The following is a 16,416-nucleotide window of genomic DNA, read 5'->3' on the forward strand; positions in this document are numbered from 1 at the left end:
GGCGGTCCCGGGAGAGGCGCGGGATCTGGGACTGAGCCCTCCCGGGTGCTGAGGTCGGACTTGTGTGTGTATTAATACTATGCCGCCTTGGGGCCGGCAGCTAGGGACGGATGACTCTCAGAGAGTGCCTTGTGGGCTGTGCACGGGTGTGTGTGCTCCCAGGGCCAGGCAGGTATAGGCGGATTTGGAGACCGAGTGACGTGACTGCTTAACAATTGCTGCTTTCCTAGGTAGAAGCTTCGAGATGGGGAGAAGTGACGATAAAGTATTTCAGGCCGCTGCTGGAGAAAGAAAGCTTCCCCCAGACACCATTTCCTCCGCCTGTGCCTTCCTACAAGCTTATCTGGCTGTGGGAGAAAGAGAGTTATTAATAGAAAAGCTCTCAGGCAATAATCTGAATTCCTTTGGCTACCACTGACCTAGACTGAATTTGAATGCATTTTTGTTTTTCTATATTCAAAGAGATTTTATTTTCCCAATTACAAATAATAACATTTCAACATACATTTTCTGAAATTATGAGATCCAAATTGTCTTCTCTTCCCTCCCTCCTTTTGGAGACGGTAAGAGATTTGATCTGGGTTTTCATGCAAAACATACTTCCTTATTGGTCATGGTTGTAAGAGAATACTTATATAAAACCCAAACCCCAAAATAAAAACATAAATAAGCTAAAGTGAAAAATACTGTGCTTTGAACAACATCCGACCCCACAGTTCTTTCTTTAGAGGTGGATAGCATTCCTTGTCATAATTGTCCTGGATTCAGAATTGTCCTGGATCATTGTATTGTTGAAAAAATAAGTTAAAAAAACTTTTTAGAATTTTTTCTTATCACTAGGTTCGGTTTTCTGAAGAAAGCATATATACATACATATATATACATATATATATATGCCCATTTATCAGCAACAAATTCTCTTTCTACCTAGCTCAAACTAGGATCTGTCCAAAGGGAGGAAAAATTAGGTGTCAGGAAATCTTTAAACTTCTACAGTGGAAAAGGATATTCTTTCTCATAAAAGCTAGATTTTAGAATATTTGGAAGCTTCTAAAGTTAGAAGTAAGAGTTAATTATTATACACAGGAATTACTATACAGGGAGCAGTGGCTGTGATTCTTCTTTGTTCATATTTTCTTTTCCCTCTACCTCATTGGGCCTTCCCACTTCCACCTCCCTCTTTTATGCAAATCATAGTCTCCCTAAAAGGCCCAGTTCAACTCTCTAGGTGGATGCTCTGGAGCTGAAGCCTAAGCCCTTTTACTCTGTATGCTAGCCAGTCCAATGCTCCCCTGTTTGGCGCTTGTAGCCCTTCATAAATTGAATGCAACTTAGGTTCTATCTACAATTTTTACAAATTACTCCATTTCATAGACCCTACATTCCAACCAATTCTAACTAGTTTCTTTTTGCAAAACTATCTGCAATCACGTGTGAGACAATCTACCTCCTTTCTTGCTTTTGCATACCAGCTTCTTAGCATCCTTAGTTTACTTCAAAAATTACTTCAAAAAGAAATCAAAACTATCAATAATCACATGAAAAAAGTATTTTAAATCCCTCCTGATCAGAGAAATGCAAATCAAAATGACTCTGAGGTACCACCTTACACCTAGTAGATTGGCCAATATGACAGTAAAGGAAAATAATAAATGTTGGAGGGGATGTGGCAAAATTGGGATGCTAATACACTGCTGGTGGAGTTGTGAATTGATCCTACCATTCTGGGAGGCAATTTGGAATTATGCCCAAAGGACTTTAAAAGAATGCATGCCCGGGGGGCAACTGGGTAGCTCAGTGGATTGAGAGCCAGGCCTAGTGACCTGAGGTCCTAGGTTCAAATCCGGCCTCAGACACTTCCCACCTGTGTGACCCTGGGCAAGTCACTTGACCCCCATTGCCCACCCTTACCACTCTTCCATCAAGGAGACAATACACAGAAGTTAAGGGTTTAAAATAAAAAATAAAAAAAAGAAAAGAAAAAGAATGCATGCCCTTTGATCCAGCAATACTATTATTACTAGTTTTGTACCCCAAAGAGATAATAAAAAAGGGTTGTACAAAAATATTCATAGCCATGCTCTTTGTGGTGGCAAAAAAATGGAAAATGAGGGGGGTGTCCCTTGATTGGGGAATGTCTGAACAAATTGTAGTGTATGATGGTGATGGAATACTATTGTGCTGTAAAGAATGATGAATTGGGGGATTTCTATATGAACTGGAAGAACTTCCATGAACCGATGCAGAGTGAAAGGAGCAGAATCAAGAGAAACATTACACAGAAACATTGTGGAATGACCTAATGTAATGGACTTTGCTATTAGTAACTATGCAATGATCCAGGACAATCCTGAGGGACGTATGAGAAAGAATGAAAGAAAGAAAAAAGTTCAAGAGAAAGAACTGTGGGAGTAGAAATGCAGAAGAAAAACATATGATATCACATATTCATATGGGTACATGATTTGGGGTTTTGGTTTCAAAAGATTGCTCTATTGCAAAAATGAATACTATAGAAATAGGTATCAAGTTATAACATTTGTGTAACTCAGTGGAATTGCTTATCATCTCTGGGAGTGGGAAGGAAGATGGGAGGGAAAGAAAATGTATCATGTAAATATGGAAAAATATATTTAAAAATTTTTAAAAAATCACTTCAAAAGTTCCCTCCAAGCTTCTTCCCACAATCCTCTGAAATTACTTTCTATTTACCTTGAGTATATTTTTCATTTACTTTTTTGTGTTCATGTTATGCTCCCTCCTTCCATAGAATTTAAGTTCCGTTGGTGCAGGAATTTTAAAGAGATTTTTCAAGCACAGTGGCTGACACATAATAGACATTTTATACTTGACGATTAATTGTTCCTGTTCTTATGAGTGCATAGCATTTGTTGTCTGCACTATTCATTTGGTGCTTCATCAGATATTGCTCATTACATTTTTTTAATTGCTGTCTTATATTCCTATCCTGTTCTTGTGTTATTATTTTGTATACGTGTATTTTTTTCTAGTAGTGTGTTATAGGAAAGAGTGCTGGTTTTAGTATCAGAGGACCTGGGTTTTAAATCCTGGCTCCACCACAATGTTGTGTAAGTCATTTCATTTGCCCCTGCCTGAATTTTGTCATTTGTAAAATCAAAAATTTTCATCTGTAAGATTCCTTCCTCATTTAAACCTTTGGCACTATAAACTAATATTTAACCTGTTTGATCATATTTTATATGTATGTCCTTCATACATATGTACTTAAATATTTAAATGAATGTATGTAAGAATAATTCCTAGGGTCTTTCATTGTTTTCCTTTTTCTCCTAAGGAAAAAATCATAGCTACTGGTACCATTGATTGGGATGGGATTTTTTACCTTTTATCAAGGCAACCCTTCTGACCAGGAGTGTAATCCTTCCTTATCAGAACATCACCCCAAAATAATCTGCAGTTCTGTTAGCTTAACACAGTGCCTGGCACATAGTAAGTAAATTTAACAACCGTCCTTATCTATCATTTCTCTTTCTAATGTTTCTAATTTGTGCCTGTCTGTCTATTTATGTGTATGTAGGTCTATCATCTATCTAAAAGGAAAGGAAGCTTTGTGCTTTTACATTTGAAACCTGAACCCAAGACATATAAAATTACTTCGATTTCCTTCAACTGTTGGAAGATTTCACTTCAGCATGTGAAAGAGACAGAATTTTACTGGGGGTGAAAATATGAGAACATTTTTGCTCATTTTTGATGGGCTGTTAAACTTCCCTATGATGCTTTTCAAAGTAAGTTTGGGGGTAGCAAATCCTTCTACAACAGAGCACATTCATCTTCTGAAACTTTGAGTGAAGTAGTTGGCATTGAGCAACATTCTGACATGGTCACTACATCATCAAACATCATAGTACGTGGTTGGTACTTCTCATTCATTTGTTATTCATTATCTTTATTATAGTTTGTGAATGTGTTACATCTCCCTATTAAATGATAATTGGTCCATGAAAGCAGAAGCTACGTGTTGGTATCTACCTTAATGTTTAGCACAGTGCTATGTATATGGTAGGCACTTAAGTGTTCTATACATTATGTTTTAGAATGGTTTATTAGGTCCTTTTTTTTCAAACCCTTAGCTCCCATCTTAGAATCAATGCTGTGTATTGGTTCCAAGGCAGAAGAGCAGTAAGGGCAAGGCAAGGGGGTCAAGTGACTTGCCCAGGGTCACACAGTTAGGAAGTATCTGAGGTCACATTTGAACCCAGGACCTCTTGTCCCAGGCTTGGCTCTCAATCTTCTGAGTCACCAAGCTGCCCTCTATTAGGTCCTTTTGACAGAAACTATTGAACTGGTTTTAAGGGACTTATTAGTGATATGTGAGCCAGCGATGGAAACCATTTCCTCTGATCTCACATTTTGACAGGAAACAAATTTAAAATTTGGTTTTTAAGAACTTTATAAGGGCTCTGAATGAATCAAATTCAGTTTTAAAAAACCAAATACCTACATTTATTATCTATTGTATACATGGCCAATGGTTTGGCCATTCCAAACTACTAGATACTAATAACTTAAAAAGTTCTTTTGATCTTAGCTGACCCTTTACTGCTTCTTATTTGACCTTGTGTTCAATTCTCATTAATTCACTTTCTGTATTCCCTACAAAATTGTTTCCAAATGTATAGACTGTTCCATATATGTTAGGGGTTTGGCATGTGTATTTTGTTCAATGGAGCTAGAGTAATTTGTTGGTATCTTGATAGTCTACCTGTCTCTTTCCTTATTATAGTATAGAACACTTTGTATGTCATCATGCCACATGGAGAGGCTGAGGAGCTTACTTCTGGGTGCATTGTGATAACAAAGGATGGAAATACTTTAGAGAGACTGCAGATCATGAATTGATATTCTATAACTGGTTCTGGAATACCTTGGTGAATGGAAGGTTCCTGGCTATTAAGTCATTCAAAAGCTTAAGTTAATCTTAGCCCTTTTGTCTGCTCTGTGTGTAAGCTTCTTCGCTTTGGAATCTCCTGAAATACCATTCTATAGGTATATTCTTCTCCCATTCAAGGTGCCATGTGACTCTGTGAAATTGGCCTCAGTCCTTGGCCCCTGTTGGTTCTTTTCTTTTTCTTGTGAGTTTCAAGAGGTCAGTAGGACACCCTAGCATCCTGGTTCTAGACTCTGGATTTGCAGTGCTGTAAGAATGCCCAGAAGGTCCCTGGCCAGCAGTAGCTGAGAAGAGGACTCATCTGGCCTGCTGCATCTGGATGGGTGTTTGACTTGAACTTTGCCAAAATCATTAATATACAATAACTGAAATAAGATTGGGGAGGAGGGGCAGGGAAGAGTCTGTGCTTATCTTCTGTTTTGTATTCTGGTTACTTAGGTACTGGTCTTCCCATGAAGGGAAAGGGAACCTGCTCATTTGTTTTATTCATTTATTTATTTGCTTATAGGTAGCTGGTGGCAAGGCTCTGGGCTTAGAGCCAGGAAAACCTGAGTTAAAATCCAATTTGGACACTAACTAGATGTGAGATCTTGGGCAAGTCATTTAAACTCTGTTCCAATGTAGCTCAAATCATGAATCATGGACCTAAAGTGATTTGTACAAAGTTAAACAGGATTTTAGGAGGAAAGCTGATACTGGAAACCAGGTCCTCAGCTCAAAACTGAATGCCCTTTATACTACATTTACTATATTGATCTGGGAGTTCTATAGTGGCAATAATGTCTTGTGATAATTTTTTTAGATATATATGTACATATATACATATACATTAGGCAAATGTAATAAATGATTTATTTACTTTGAGTAAAGCTACATCCATCTGAATGTATCCATGATTCATGATTTGAGCTAAATGCTCTCACCCAATTCCATTGTTTTTTTTAAAACATCTTTAAATGGAAAGTTTATTAAAATTGTTTCTTTTTATCATTTTTAAGAAATTCTTGGCTTTCATATCACTACCAGGCAGTTTATTTTTAAAACTGGATTAGAATCCTGGTGGCATCAGCACTTCATTATTTCTCCAAATAATAACTCACTTTTAGATACAAATAAATAAAAGCCACATCTTGGCATATAGTATGATAGAACACTCAGAAGAGAAGGAGATAATTCTGTCTTTTCTTGGACCAAAGAACAGAACAGAAAGACCTGTAATCTGCTATTTAAAAACTGTGATCCTGAGGCTGAGGCAGTTAGAGAAATATAAGGATGTGTCCTTATATATCTTGTTTTGTCAGTTCTCCTCAGCATCTATCTATTTTCACATTACTGTAAGCATAGTCTTGACCCTCATTATTTCTTATCTGGACATTGTAATATTCCTCTAATTAGTGTCCTTATAGCCAACCTTTTCCCTCTCTAATCTATCCTCCACACAGCAGGTAAATTGATATTACTAAAGCCAGGTTTGTCAATGTCACTCATCTTCTCATGAGGCTTTAGTGGTTCCCCATTATCTTTAGCTCCTTTTTTGTCATTTAAAGATTTCCGTTTTGATAATACATTATTCCCCCTCGTGTATTCTATTCTTCAATGGGGGTGCTTGCTTGCTCCTTCTATGACATCCTATTCCCATCAAGGAATGCTCTCTCATTTCACTTCTAACCATATGGAACCCCAAGTTTTCTTCAATGCTCAGCTCAAGTAACTGCCTTAATTGTATTAGAGTAAAGAGACAAGGAAAGCTTCATAGTGGGAGAAAATGCTTTGGGCCTTATTTCACCCCATCCTCACAAGTAGTGAGACTTTGGACTTACTTCCCCACCCCGTCAGAGTTCTAGAGGTGCTCCCTGAGAGAATGGAACTGACTTTGATTTTATTAGCTCAAGCTCCCCATTCTAGTGTATTCTCTGAAATGTTAATAACTGCCAATGATAAGCATTCTAGTTCCATTTAACTTTTACAACAGGCTAACTACTGGAAAAATATAGCAAGAAGATAAATATAAATATTTTGCACTAACATTTTGGGGCAAAAATCTTCCTTTTACTTGATCCCTAAGAAGAGTGAGTTCAAAGTGAAAGTAGTTTCTAGATAGCATTCTGCACCACTAGGTTTACTTCTAAAGGGGATATAGCTGCTGGATGAGCCTTCATATTTACCTCTCCTCTGGATCTTTCAGATCATTTCCATATGAGGTAGCTGGAATGGCAGATATAAAGGCCTTCATGGAAGTAGACTCCGTGGCCTGTTCCACATGGGGATTGTGCTAACTGAGCACACTGTACATATTTGGTAGCCCTATTATACAACTAAAAAGAAAGAAAAAGAGATTTTTATAGGAAACTGTGGATCTCTAGGATATAGGTTTTTTAAAAATGACTATAGTAAAGTCAACATGCTGCAAAGCTGTCCTGCTTGCCTATGTCTACCCCAAAAATTCTTTATTCTGTTCTCTTCTGAGCATTTTTAACATAACTCTTTGATGTTCTTCCTTTTCTTTTTTGGGGAAGCATCTCTACCAGTATCACCATTCTACCTTTCCCATCCCTACATGTCTATTTTTTTTTTTTTATGTTTTATAGCTAGTCTGAAACATTAGTGACTATTAATACACTGTTTGGTTTTCTCAGACAGAAGTCATTTATTTATCCACCTTAAATTTATGGGACACTTAAAAATGTAATATACTATTACTAAACATATACTCACCTTAATATTTTAAAGATATGTGATTTTCCCCCCTCTATGGATAGATACACCTTTTGTTAATCTAAACGTAAACTTTCTACAATTTAGTTCTGTCAAGGAGGGTTTTTGTAGTCTTGGAATTCACTGACGACCTGGGGAATGAGCTTCTCTGAAGTTGGTTAGGCCAGTCCTTCAACAACTGAAACTCGACCTACCTCTGGGCCCATAATTAAAGCTATTCCAACCCCATAAGACCTGACAGAGGTTATATTCTGCTAGCACACTATTCAGTTATCAGTTCCCTTCCTTCTGCCATCTTAAAAAAATAACTGTTAAAGATCAAAAAACCAGTAAATAGATTTCCCATTACATTTAGAGGTCACTTAATCTGTTTGCTGGAAGCTTTCAGAAGGAGGTTTTCTCAATGATTGAATGCCTATAGAATTATCTAATGAAAAGCCTCATGAATAATTTGAATTTTTGACAGTTTTGCCCAAGGAGAGGAATGTAGAAGGACAGTGCTAAATTGAAGTTTTTAAGCCTCCTGTCATATTGAAACCAGTGGATGTACATGCAAAATAACTTGGGGGCTGAGTGTTGTAGTCTCTTACCTTGTTTAGTGTGCCATGAGTATGGGATCCTTTTTGACAAGAAAGACCTAGGACAAAATATTCCAAAATAGCATTAGAGAACAATATAGACATCTTTATTCACTATTTAATTGAGCCACAGTATTCTACATGAAGTTAACCACAAAGGAAATAGAACAAGAAGGTGTGACAGGATCAGGGATATTGGGAAAAAGTAACTTAGAACACAAGCTTTATTTACTATGGGCTAATAAGTTGCAGAGAAGGCTTAGCTGGGTTTGGAAGGGCATTATAATAGCTCACATTTTCAAAACCATTTACAATTTATAAAGGACTTTCCTTGGGAAAACTTGAGAAGGATGTAATTCAAGTATATTAATTATTATTATTATTTACTTCTTAAAAAAAAACTGATTTCATTATTTTGGGTATTCCTCCAATGGAGTAGATTGCAATCTCTTAATCTACATTGTTAATGGCATTGGGGAAGCCTATTCAAGATAACACAGAAGGAGAGAACTCATGCCTGCTTGTCTGCTGCGGGGTCCGCAGCGGCTTCTTCCCCCCCCCTTCCGAGCTCCATGGGTCGCCTCTGGTAGTTCAGGCAACTGCCGGAGCCTCATTGGTTAACAACAGAAGAAAGGAATCAAGTTATACATGACCTCAAAGCCTCAGGATGGTCAGAATTAAATGAAAGAGATGCTATATATAAAGAATTCTGTTTCAAAAATTTTAATCAGGCTTTTGGATTTATGTCCCGAGTTGCACTACAAGCAGAAAAGATGAATCACCACCCTGAATGGTTTAATGTATATAACAAGGTACAGATAACTCTTATTTCACACGACTGTGGTGGACTGACCAAGAGAGATGTAAAACTGGCACAGTTTATTGAGAAAGCTGCTGCTTTTGTTTAATGCCATGCAAAACTACATGCAAATAATCTTGACCATGTCTCTACTACAGAAGATGTTGAAGACAACTTACATGACCAATTAACTTCTAAATTTCTAATTTATTCTGTATTAAGATAAAGAAGATCTTAACTATTAAAATGATTTGAACTTTAAAAAAAAAAAAGATAACACAGAGGCTGCATTCCAAAGTATAGGTCAATAGATATAAGTGGACTGAACCTGTAATTCATTGATATAGAGAATTGCCAGAGACCATCTATCTAGGCTGATTGGGCATTTGCTTTGCTACTTATAAGGCCTAGGAGATGTCTAAATTCAGAGCGTAGCCAAAGGAAAAGAATCCAGCAGAGGAGGTAGAGAAGGACCAGTAAAAGAGTTAGGAGGGGGAAAGTCTGAATGACCTTCTGATATAACAGAAGCTAAAGAGGTTCTTGACCTTTGAAAATCTAGTGAGGCTTCTAGAACCCTTTTTAGAATAGTGTTTAACATAACTGAAGGAAATGCTAACTTTTAATTAGAGACTGATGAAAATTAAGATGTAATGTTTTACTCAGGCAAGTTTGTGGATCACCTGAAATCTATTTACCAGATCCTAGACTAAGAACCCTTTTTTAAGAGAGTTGCCTGGAGTTTGAATTTCCTATTACCTGTCACAGGCAGGATTTTAATCCAGATGTTCCTTACTCCGAGGCCACCTCTCTGACCATTATTTCATGTTTCCTAATGATTAAAATATGATCCCTATTTTACAGGTACATTCAAGAGATCAACTGTCAAATAGGTAAATCAGGATTTGAACCCACATCTTCCAACCTTGCATATACAGTGTGTTCTTTTCACTATCCCATGCTATATTTCTCAGACTACAATCCAAAAAATCTAATCTGCCCTCAGTGAGGAATAGGACTTTGTAAATGGTTGGATGTTTGGGATAAGAAAGAGGAAATAAATGAAAAAGGATTCCAGTATCTTGGATCTGGGTGTTTGGAGGAATGGTGGTAGCAGGGAAGTTAAGTTGGTTTGAGGAAAGAGACAATGAGCTTAGTTTTAGATATTTTGAGTATGAGTCATTTGGAGGACAATCTAGGATAATTTTCATCAGGCATTTGGAAATGTTGGCCCTGGAGTTTTGGAAAGAGACCAAGACTGGAGGCATCAATAAGAAGTAGCATTTATATAGTGCTTTACATTCTGCAAATCTCTTGTAATGACTGAAATTCTAGAGAGGCAGTCTTTCTTAATTTTAGGTTAATTTAATCATTTGACTACTGAAGACAATCTAAAACGATCAGTAAGTATCCTTTACTTTCTAAATAAGTGCCCACAAGAGAGTGGGGACTAAAGAGTGGAGAATCTGGAGGGAGAGAGAAAAGGAAAGGGAGAGAAAGGGGAAAGGAGAAATAGAGAAGTGGGAAGGGAGAGAGGGAGAGAGAAGAGAGAATTCCTCTGCAGGTCAATATATATTCCTTGTGAATATATTGCTTATTTATTGCAGTGTATAATATATTGACACCATTCTGTCCTTCCCCTGTACCTCCCAAGACATTTCTGATTGGTAAATAGCCATCGAGGAAGTGAACTTAAAGACCTCAACATCTCCCTCATTATATCCTCATAGGAAGAGATGAGTCTTAAGGATGCCAACACACCCTTTCCTCCTTTCCTCATGGCCACTGTAGTCCAACATGGCAGCAAGAGCTTGCTGACTTTTTTTACTCAAGAGAGTTCTTGTTTACAGATAAATAAGAAGCAGGTCCCTACCCTGCCTCTAACAAAAGCCTACCCTATGAGATGTCTTGAAGCCTGAGAGTAAGCCACTTTATCTTGGAAGCTGGCTGACCTTCAAAACCTGAGGTTCAAGAAAAGTTTCATAAAAAAATTGTAATAATTTAATATCAATTTCCATACTCTTTATATATGTGACAACTTTGTCTTCAAGAAACTCCAGATTGACCCTTGTCCCAGGTCAAACACTGAATCCTCAAGTACCTGTCAGTCACCCAAGGCAGAATTCAGCTGATGTCAATCATACCTCAAACACATCTTTATCATCCAAACTCCAGCAAATTCAGTAAACCAGATTGATGTCTTCCCTTTCTATGTAAACTCCCCACTTTGTGTAGTTCACTCTAGTTATCCCAGGATTGTGGTTCTATGAAGATTATAATATCTGCTCTGATTAAAGACTCTTGTTATAACTTTAGCAGTTGTGATTTATTTATAGGTTGACATATGTTATCTCATTTGATCCTCAAATAATCCTGTGAGGTAGGTGCTATCCTAATCTTCATTTTACACATGAGGTAACTGAGGCATAGAGAGGTTAAATGACTTGCCCAGAGTCACACAAGTGGTAATCATTTGAGGTGGTAATTTTAACTTGGTTAAATGATAACATGGTGACTCAGTGCCCTACCCTCTTACCTACTCTAACATCTAGTATTAGAAGGAGAAAATAAAGTCTTTAAGCAAAAAATAATAAAGAAAACAGGGGGGTAGTGGTGAAATCTAGGAAATGCCTAAATTTAGAGGGCAGCACCTCAAAGGAGAGGGAGAAGGAACTCTTGAGAGTTAGGAAGAGAAAAACCAGGATGGTCCAGTTAACAAAATCTAAGGATAAGGGGGGAATATTTAGAAGAGATCAGTCAAAAAAACTGCAAATAGTCATTTCTTAAACATTTATTAAGTACCTACTGTGTCAAGCATTGTCCTAAGCACAAAAAGAGGAAAGACAGTCCCTGGCCTCAAGGAGCTCACAAATCTAATGGAAGACAAGCAAATAACTATGTACAAAAAAGCTATATATAAAATAAATAGGAAACAAAAGAGCAAACAAGTTTTGGTTACTCGTTGAGATAGACCTTTAGGATTTTAATCAACTCAGAGCAAGAATTAAGCCCTGCAGTACCTTCAGTTGGAAAGAGTAATCTCTCTATCAGCAAAGTACACCCCAAAGCCACTCCTATCTGAAAAGAGTGAGGAATACCCACAAGGCAGGTGAGTCACTGTCTGACTGAGCAACCTATTTCCCCAAGACAACCACATTCCCTATGAGTTCAGCATACAGCAACTATTCTGTCTCTACAATGCTCCTGAAAACCTCATTTTTTTTGCTTGTTTGTTTGTAAGGAAGAGGATTGGGGACTTTATCACAAATTATAAAATAGAGTCTGCTACGGCAGATAATTCAAAATTGAACATCTTTGGAACCAAGTAATTATAACAGAAGTTTTTTTATTTTATAGGTTTTACATGTGACATAATGTATAATCTAAATGTGTCATAACATTAAGAGAAGTTTTTGTAGCCTCAATGAAGTTTCTGTTACCTTTATTATAGCTGTAAATACAGTGTAATAGTATGGGAATACTAAAAGTCAATTTTACCCTTTTGAAGAATCAACCAAAAAACCTGTTATTCACAAAAATATTCTTCTCCACCACTGCTACCTAGAACTCAGAAATTAGAGCTTAATTACTTTAATTTAAGGACATTTAAAAAATATGAACACTTCTAGGAGGAAAATATTTTAATTTGTTGTAAGTCATTTATATCTCAATAGTAATAATTCACCAGGTGATTTCCTTAGCCCAGTTTTTTTTTTTTGGGGGGTAGGGTGTAATGAAGGCTGTAATTGGAGGGGAAGAAATGAAGAAGATGGTGGTGACCTGTGAGAGGTGGGAATGGAGTGTTACTGCAGAAGGAAAAAGAGACAGAACTATATGGTATGAGTTTATGAGATGTCACTGAAATGAGGTTATCCTATAATATAAATATCTCTCAGGTAGCAGTTCACTAATACTACTTTCCTCAAGAATGTATTATCTTTCACACCTTGTCTTGAAGTGAAGAGATAGTATGAGAATTTGGCAGACAAGTAGCTCCTTCCCCAAAGGTGTAAATTAGGAAGAATGTATGTTTGAACGATACTATGTATATGAGACAGAGCAGAACCAGGAGACGTGGGTTAAAGTCTCACTTTAGATGTTTATCAACTGTATGATAAATCACAGCCTCTTGGAACTTTAGTTTTCCCATCTCTAAAATGGGAATAGTAATATTTGTCCAGGGTTTGCAAAAAACAAAACAAAAATAAAATTGCTTTGCCAGCTAAAAAGTATTATATAAATTATTAGACATCAAAGGATCTTATTTTTTAAAAAAAAATTAACCTCAGAGTAAAGCTATACATAACATAGTTTATTTCTGGAAATTCTTGAGCTGATAAGAGGACTGCCTAGTCAAACATAGACAGGAATGATTAATTGCAATGGAGCTAGAATGGAATCCACCCCCAAGCCACACAGGCTTAGCCAAGTAGTATGGGAAACATAAGCATTTATAGAGAATGTCAGGATTAAGGGAGTCTCTGCTGACTGGATGTGATTAATGGAGATAGAGTTACTTTGTTGAAAAAACTCAAAAGACCTAATAGCTGAGATTGGTTTCTTGGTAGTTACACTTATTTGACATGAGAAAGAGTGGAGTTATTAACAATGATAGCAGTAGAATAAATTGGTAGCTTTGGAGGATCCAAGGATGGCAAAGTATGTGCCCCCCCCCCCCCCGACCATATGAAAGGGATGATGGCAAATTCCTTGGTAGGAAGATGCTAAATACATTCAATATTGTAAGAGAAAAGGACCCAAATGTGTTAAATTCCCAATCCCAGTCTCCTCAAATTCACTTTGGGAGTTGGATTATTTTTAGGAGACTGGATTTGTTATGTTACCTTGTTTAGTAATATTATTGAAGGATTTTTCTAGGGTGATGAATTATTTCAATATTCTAGGGTAATGAATTATTATGTATGTATAGGACTTTTCTCATAATGAAAGCAAGTAAATACACAAATATGAAAAATGACATTAATTCTTTTACCAAGTGCCTGTAAAGGTGACTCATTCAAAGTGAATTGGAGAATTATGCCAACTATGCAAATGGTTTAAGCTAAGAACAACTTTTGTCTCTTTTATCTCCTTTCTTTCTTTTTTACTGGAATAGTCCTTAGCTAAAGTTTCCATTCCTTTCTCACTTTCTGTTATCTAACAAAAGATAGGCCTGGAACCCTGTGTAAACTAGGCAATAGGGAGAAATTATTCCAGAGAATAGAGAATTGACTATAGTCACAAGAAGGACAACCAGTGTGGTCAAGGATTTTTGTGCTTAGAAGATTCCTTTTCTATTATAATTAACATTTGTTGTTTACTAGACTCAGAAACTTCTAATCTTTGTTGCTAGGCAATTGTTTGCCAGTTTTTCATAAGGTCCTTTTTTTAGAAATTTTCTAACAAGAGACCTAGTGAAATGGTTTCTGAACTTTATCATGGCTTTTGATAGAGCCACACCTCTTTTGTGCTGAGTCAACTACAATAAAGGTAAGTCAACAAAGCCTGCTAGTGACTAATTTTTCAGTGGGTGGGAAAGAGGAAGAAAATGTATCAAGTTTTTTTAATCTTTCTTTTTAGAATTTTAGTAGCATTAATCTGAAGTCATGGGTAAATTTGCTGACCAATTCACATGTTAAATGGCTTAGAATAAATAGTATTCTGCTGAAGACTTAAGAGTAAAACCAATGAGCATTGCAAAAACAATGTTTTGAATGTTATGATAAGTGAGTAAAATGGCATCAGTTTATTGATGGCATTGTCTACTTAGAATTCCTAACAATTGAAAGCAGAGTTCCATAGATCACATCTTATAATTCCTTTTAATTTAGTGAGGATACAAGAAAGTTTATCAGTGATAACATTGTTTAAATGAAGGTCTTTTGTTTCCAGGTTTTTAGATATCTAAAATTCATCAGGATAATGGACCATAGACTGAGTTTTTGTTCATATTATTGCATGTTCATATTTCTCTAATGGAGAAGAGAAGGAAGTTCAATTATGCAAAATGGGCCCTTTGCTTAGGGGGCAGTAGATTGACTGCTCAGTGTTATAATTAGAAGGGTTCTGGCTACAAAAAAACTCATAAGCCAAACTTTTGCTTGTCCTTGAAACTTTACTATTTAGCTCTATTTTGTGGGGGAGAATTATAAGGGATTGTCCACTATTGAAATGTATATCTCTTGAAAGAATCATTAAGGTGTTCAGACCCATTTATATCTCGGTGCTAATTTTTTTTCAATTGGTTTCAATGCATATTTTGCTAATAACATGTTTTGATCAGTGAGGGGACAAAGAGAAAGACCATTGATAACATAGGAGGAATTTGAAGATTAGAAGGGGAAGCTGGAAGAACAAATACAACAAAAGTTACTTCTAATTTCCCATAGAATCAAGATTGCCTCAGTGGGCTAATTAGCTTTGTACCAAGAAGCACTGTAATGTGGCCACAAACTTTACTTCAGCCTATGGTCATTTTGTAGTGGTTACAAGAGAAATGAGAAAGAAACTATAAATGCTTCAGCACAAGTCATCATTAGCACTAGTAAAGTAGCTGAGTGTCCTGTTGAAGGTGGACCCATAGTATCATTTTTTGTTATGAAATACAGGACATATTTTTTGAAACTTTTTGCTCAATCTTTATGTACTAGCTATTTTAAATATGCCTGGAAGAAATAACAAAAGTTTAAAAAAAGCCTCCTAAAATTCTCTTAACATTTTCAAATGAAAGGGGAAGTTAATAGTTATCTTGTGTATTTGAACAATACAATCAGGCAGACCAGAAAAATTGAGACCCCCTTGGCCCTTCTCCTACCAGAAAAAGAGAAAAATCCATTTGGAAGCCAAAATCCAGTTTGCCAGGGAAAAGGAAATACAGAATTGGCATTCATCTAGTGGTTTTGATCTGTGGGAAAAGTCATATCAGATGATTAGAAAAAAGATCCCTCTTTTTCTTAAATTGCAATTTGACCTAAACGATCTCCATCCATCTATCTTCATTTGCCTATATAGACAGAGCCCAAATATTTTTATTTCAAGTGTTTAGAAAGAAGCAGCTTCATTATTACAGTAAAAGGACAGGGAGAGAAGGGAAGCCTTTCAGGGGCACTTTCAGTAGTTAAACAACTTGTGTTATTTTGTATGTTTATTTCATGGCTATATTTTGAGTCAATTTCATGTTAAAAAAATTCCCAAGGCCTCGAATAGATTTTTTTTTCTGTGTAAGCAGAGATGAAAGTTTAGTTGGTGATATAGATAAGATAGTGGATTATTGAAAATGTTACTGAAAAATAGACATACTGCATAAGTGAGAGTTTCTTCAATAAAGTTTTGATGCTTACTACATCTGTTAACAAGATTTTCTTTGCTCATTATTTCCTAGCATGATATTCAAG

At 36.5% G+C, this 16,416-nt stretch overlaps 1 protein-coding gene across 1 annotated transcript; it reads left to right on the plus strand.

Annotated features, from left to right (window-relative positions):
• The first annotated feature begins 79 nt into the window (after positions 1 to 79).
• LOC123253724 (pterin-4-alpha-carbinolamine dehydratase 2-like) lies at positions 80 to 9,134 on the plus strand. Its single transcript, XM_044682876.1, has 3 exons — positions 80 to 146; positions 231 to 349; positions 8,817 to 9,134. Exons 1-3 carry the CDS (start codon positions 80 to 82, stop codon positions 9,132 to 9,134), a joined length of 504 nt encoding a protein of 167 aa, XP_044538811.1.
• The last annotated feature ends 7,282 nt before the right edge of the window (positions 9,135 to 16,416 follow it).

The sequence above is a fragment of the Gracilinanus agilis genome, chromosome 1 (assembly GCF_016433145.1).
Source record: "Gracilinanus agilis isolate LMUSP501 chromosome 1, AgileGrace, whole genome shotgun sequence".
Lineage (NCBI taxonomy): Eukaryota > Metazoa > Chordata > Mammalia > Didelphimorphia > Didelphidae > Gracilinanus > Gracilinanus agilis.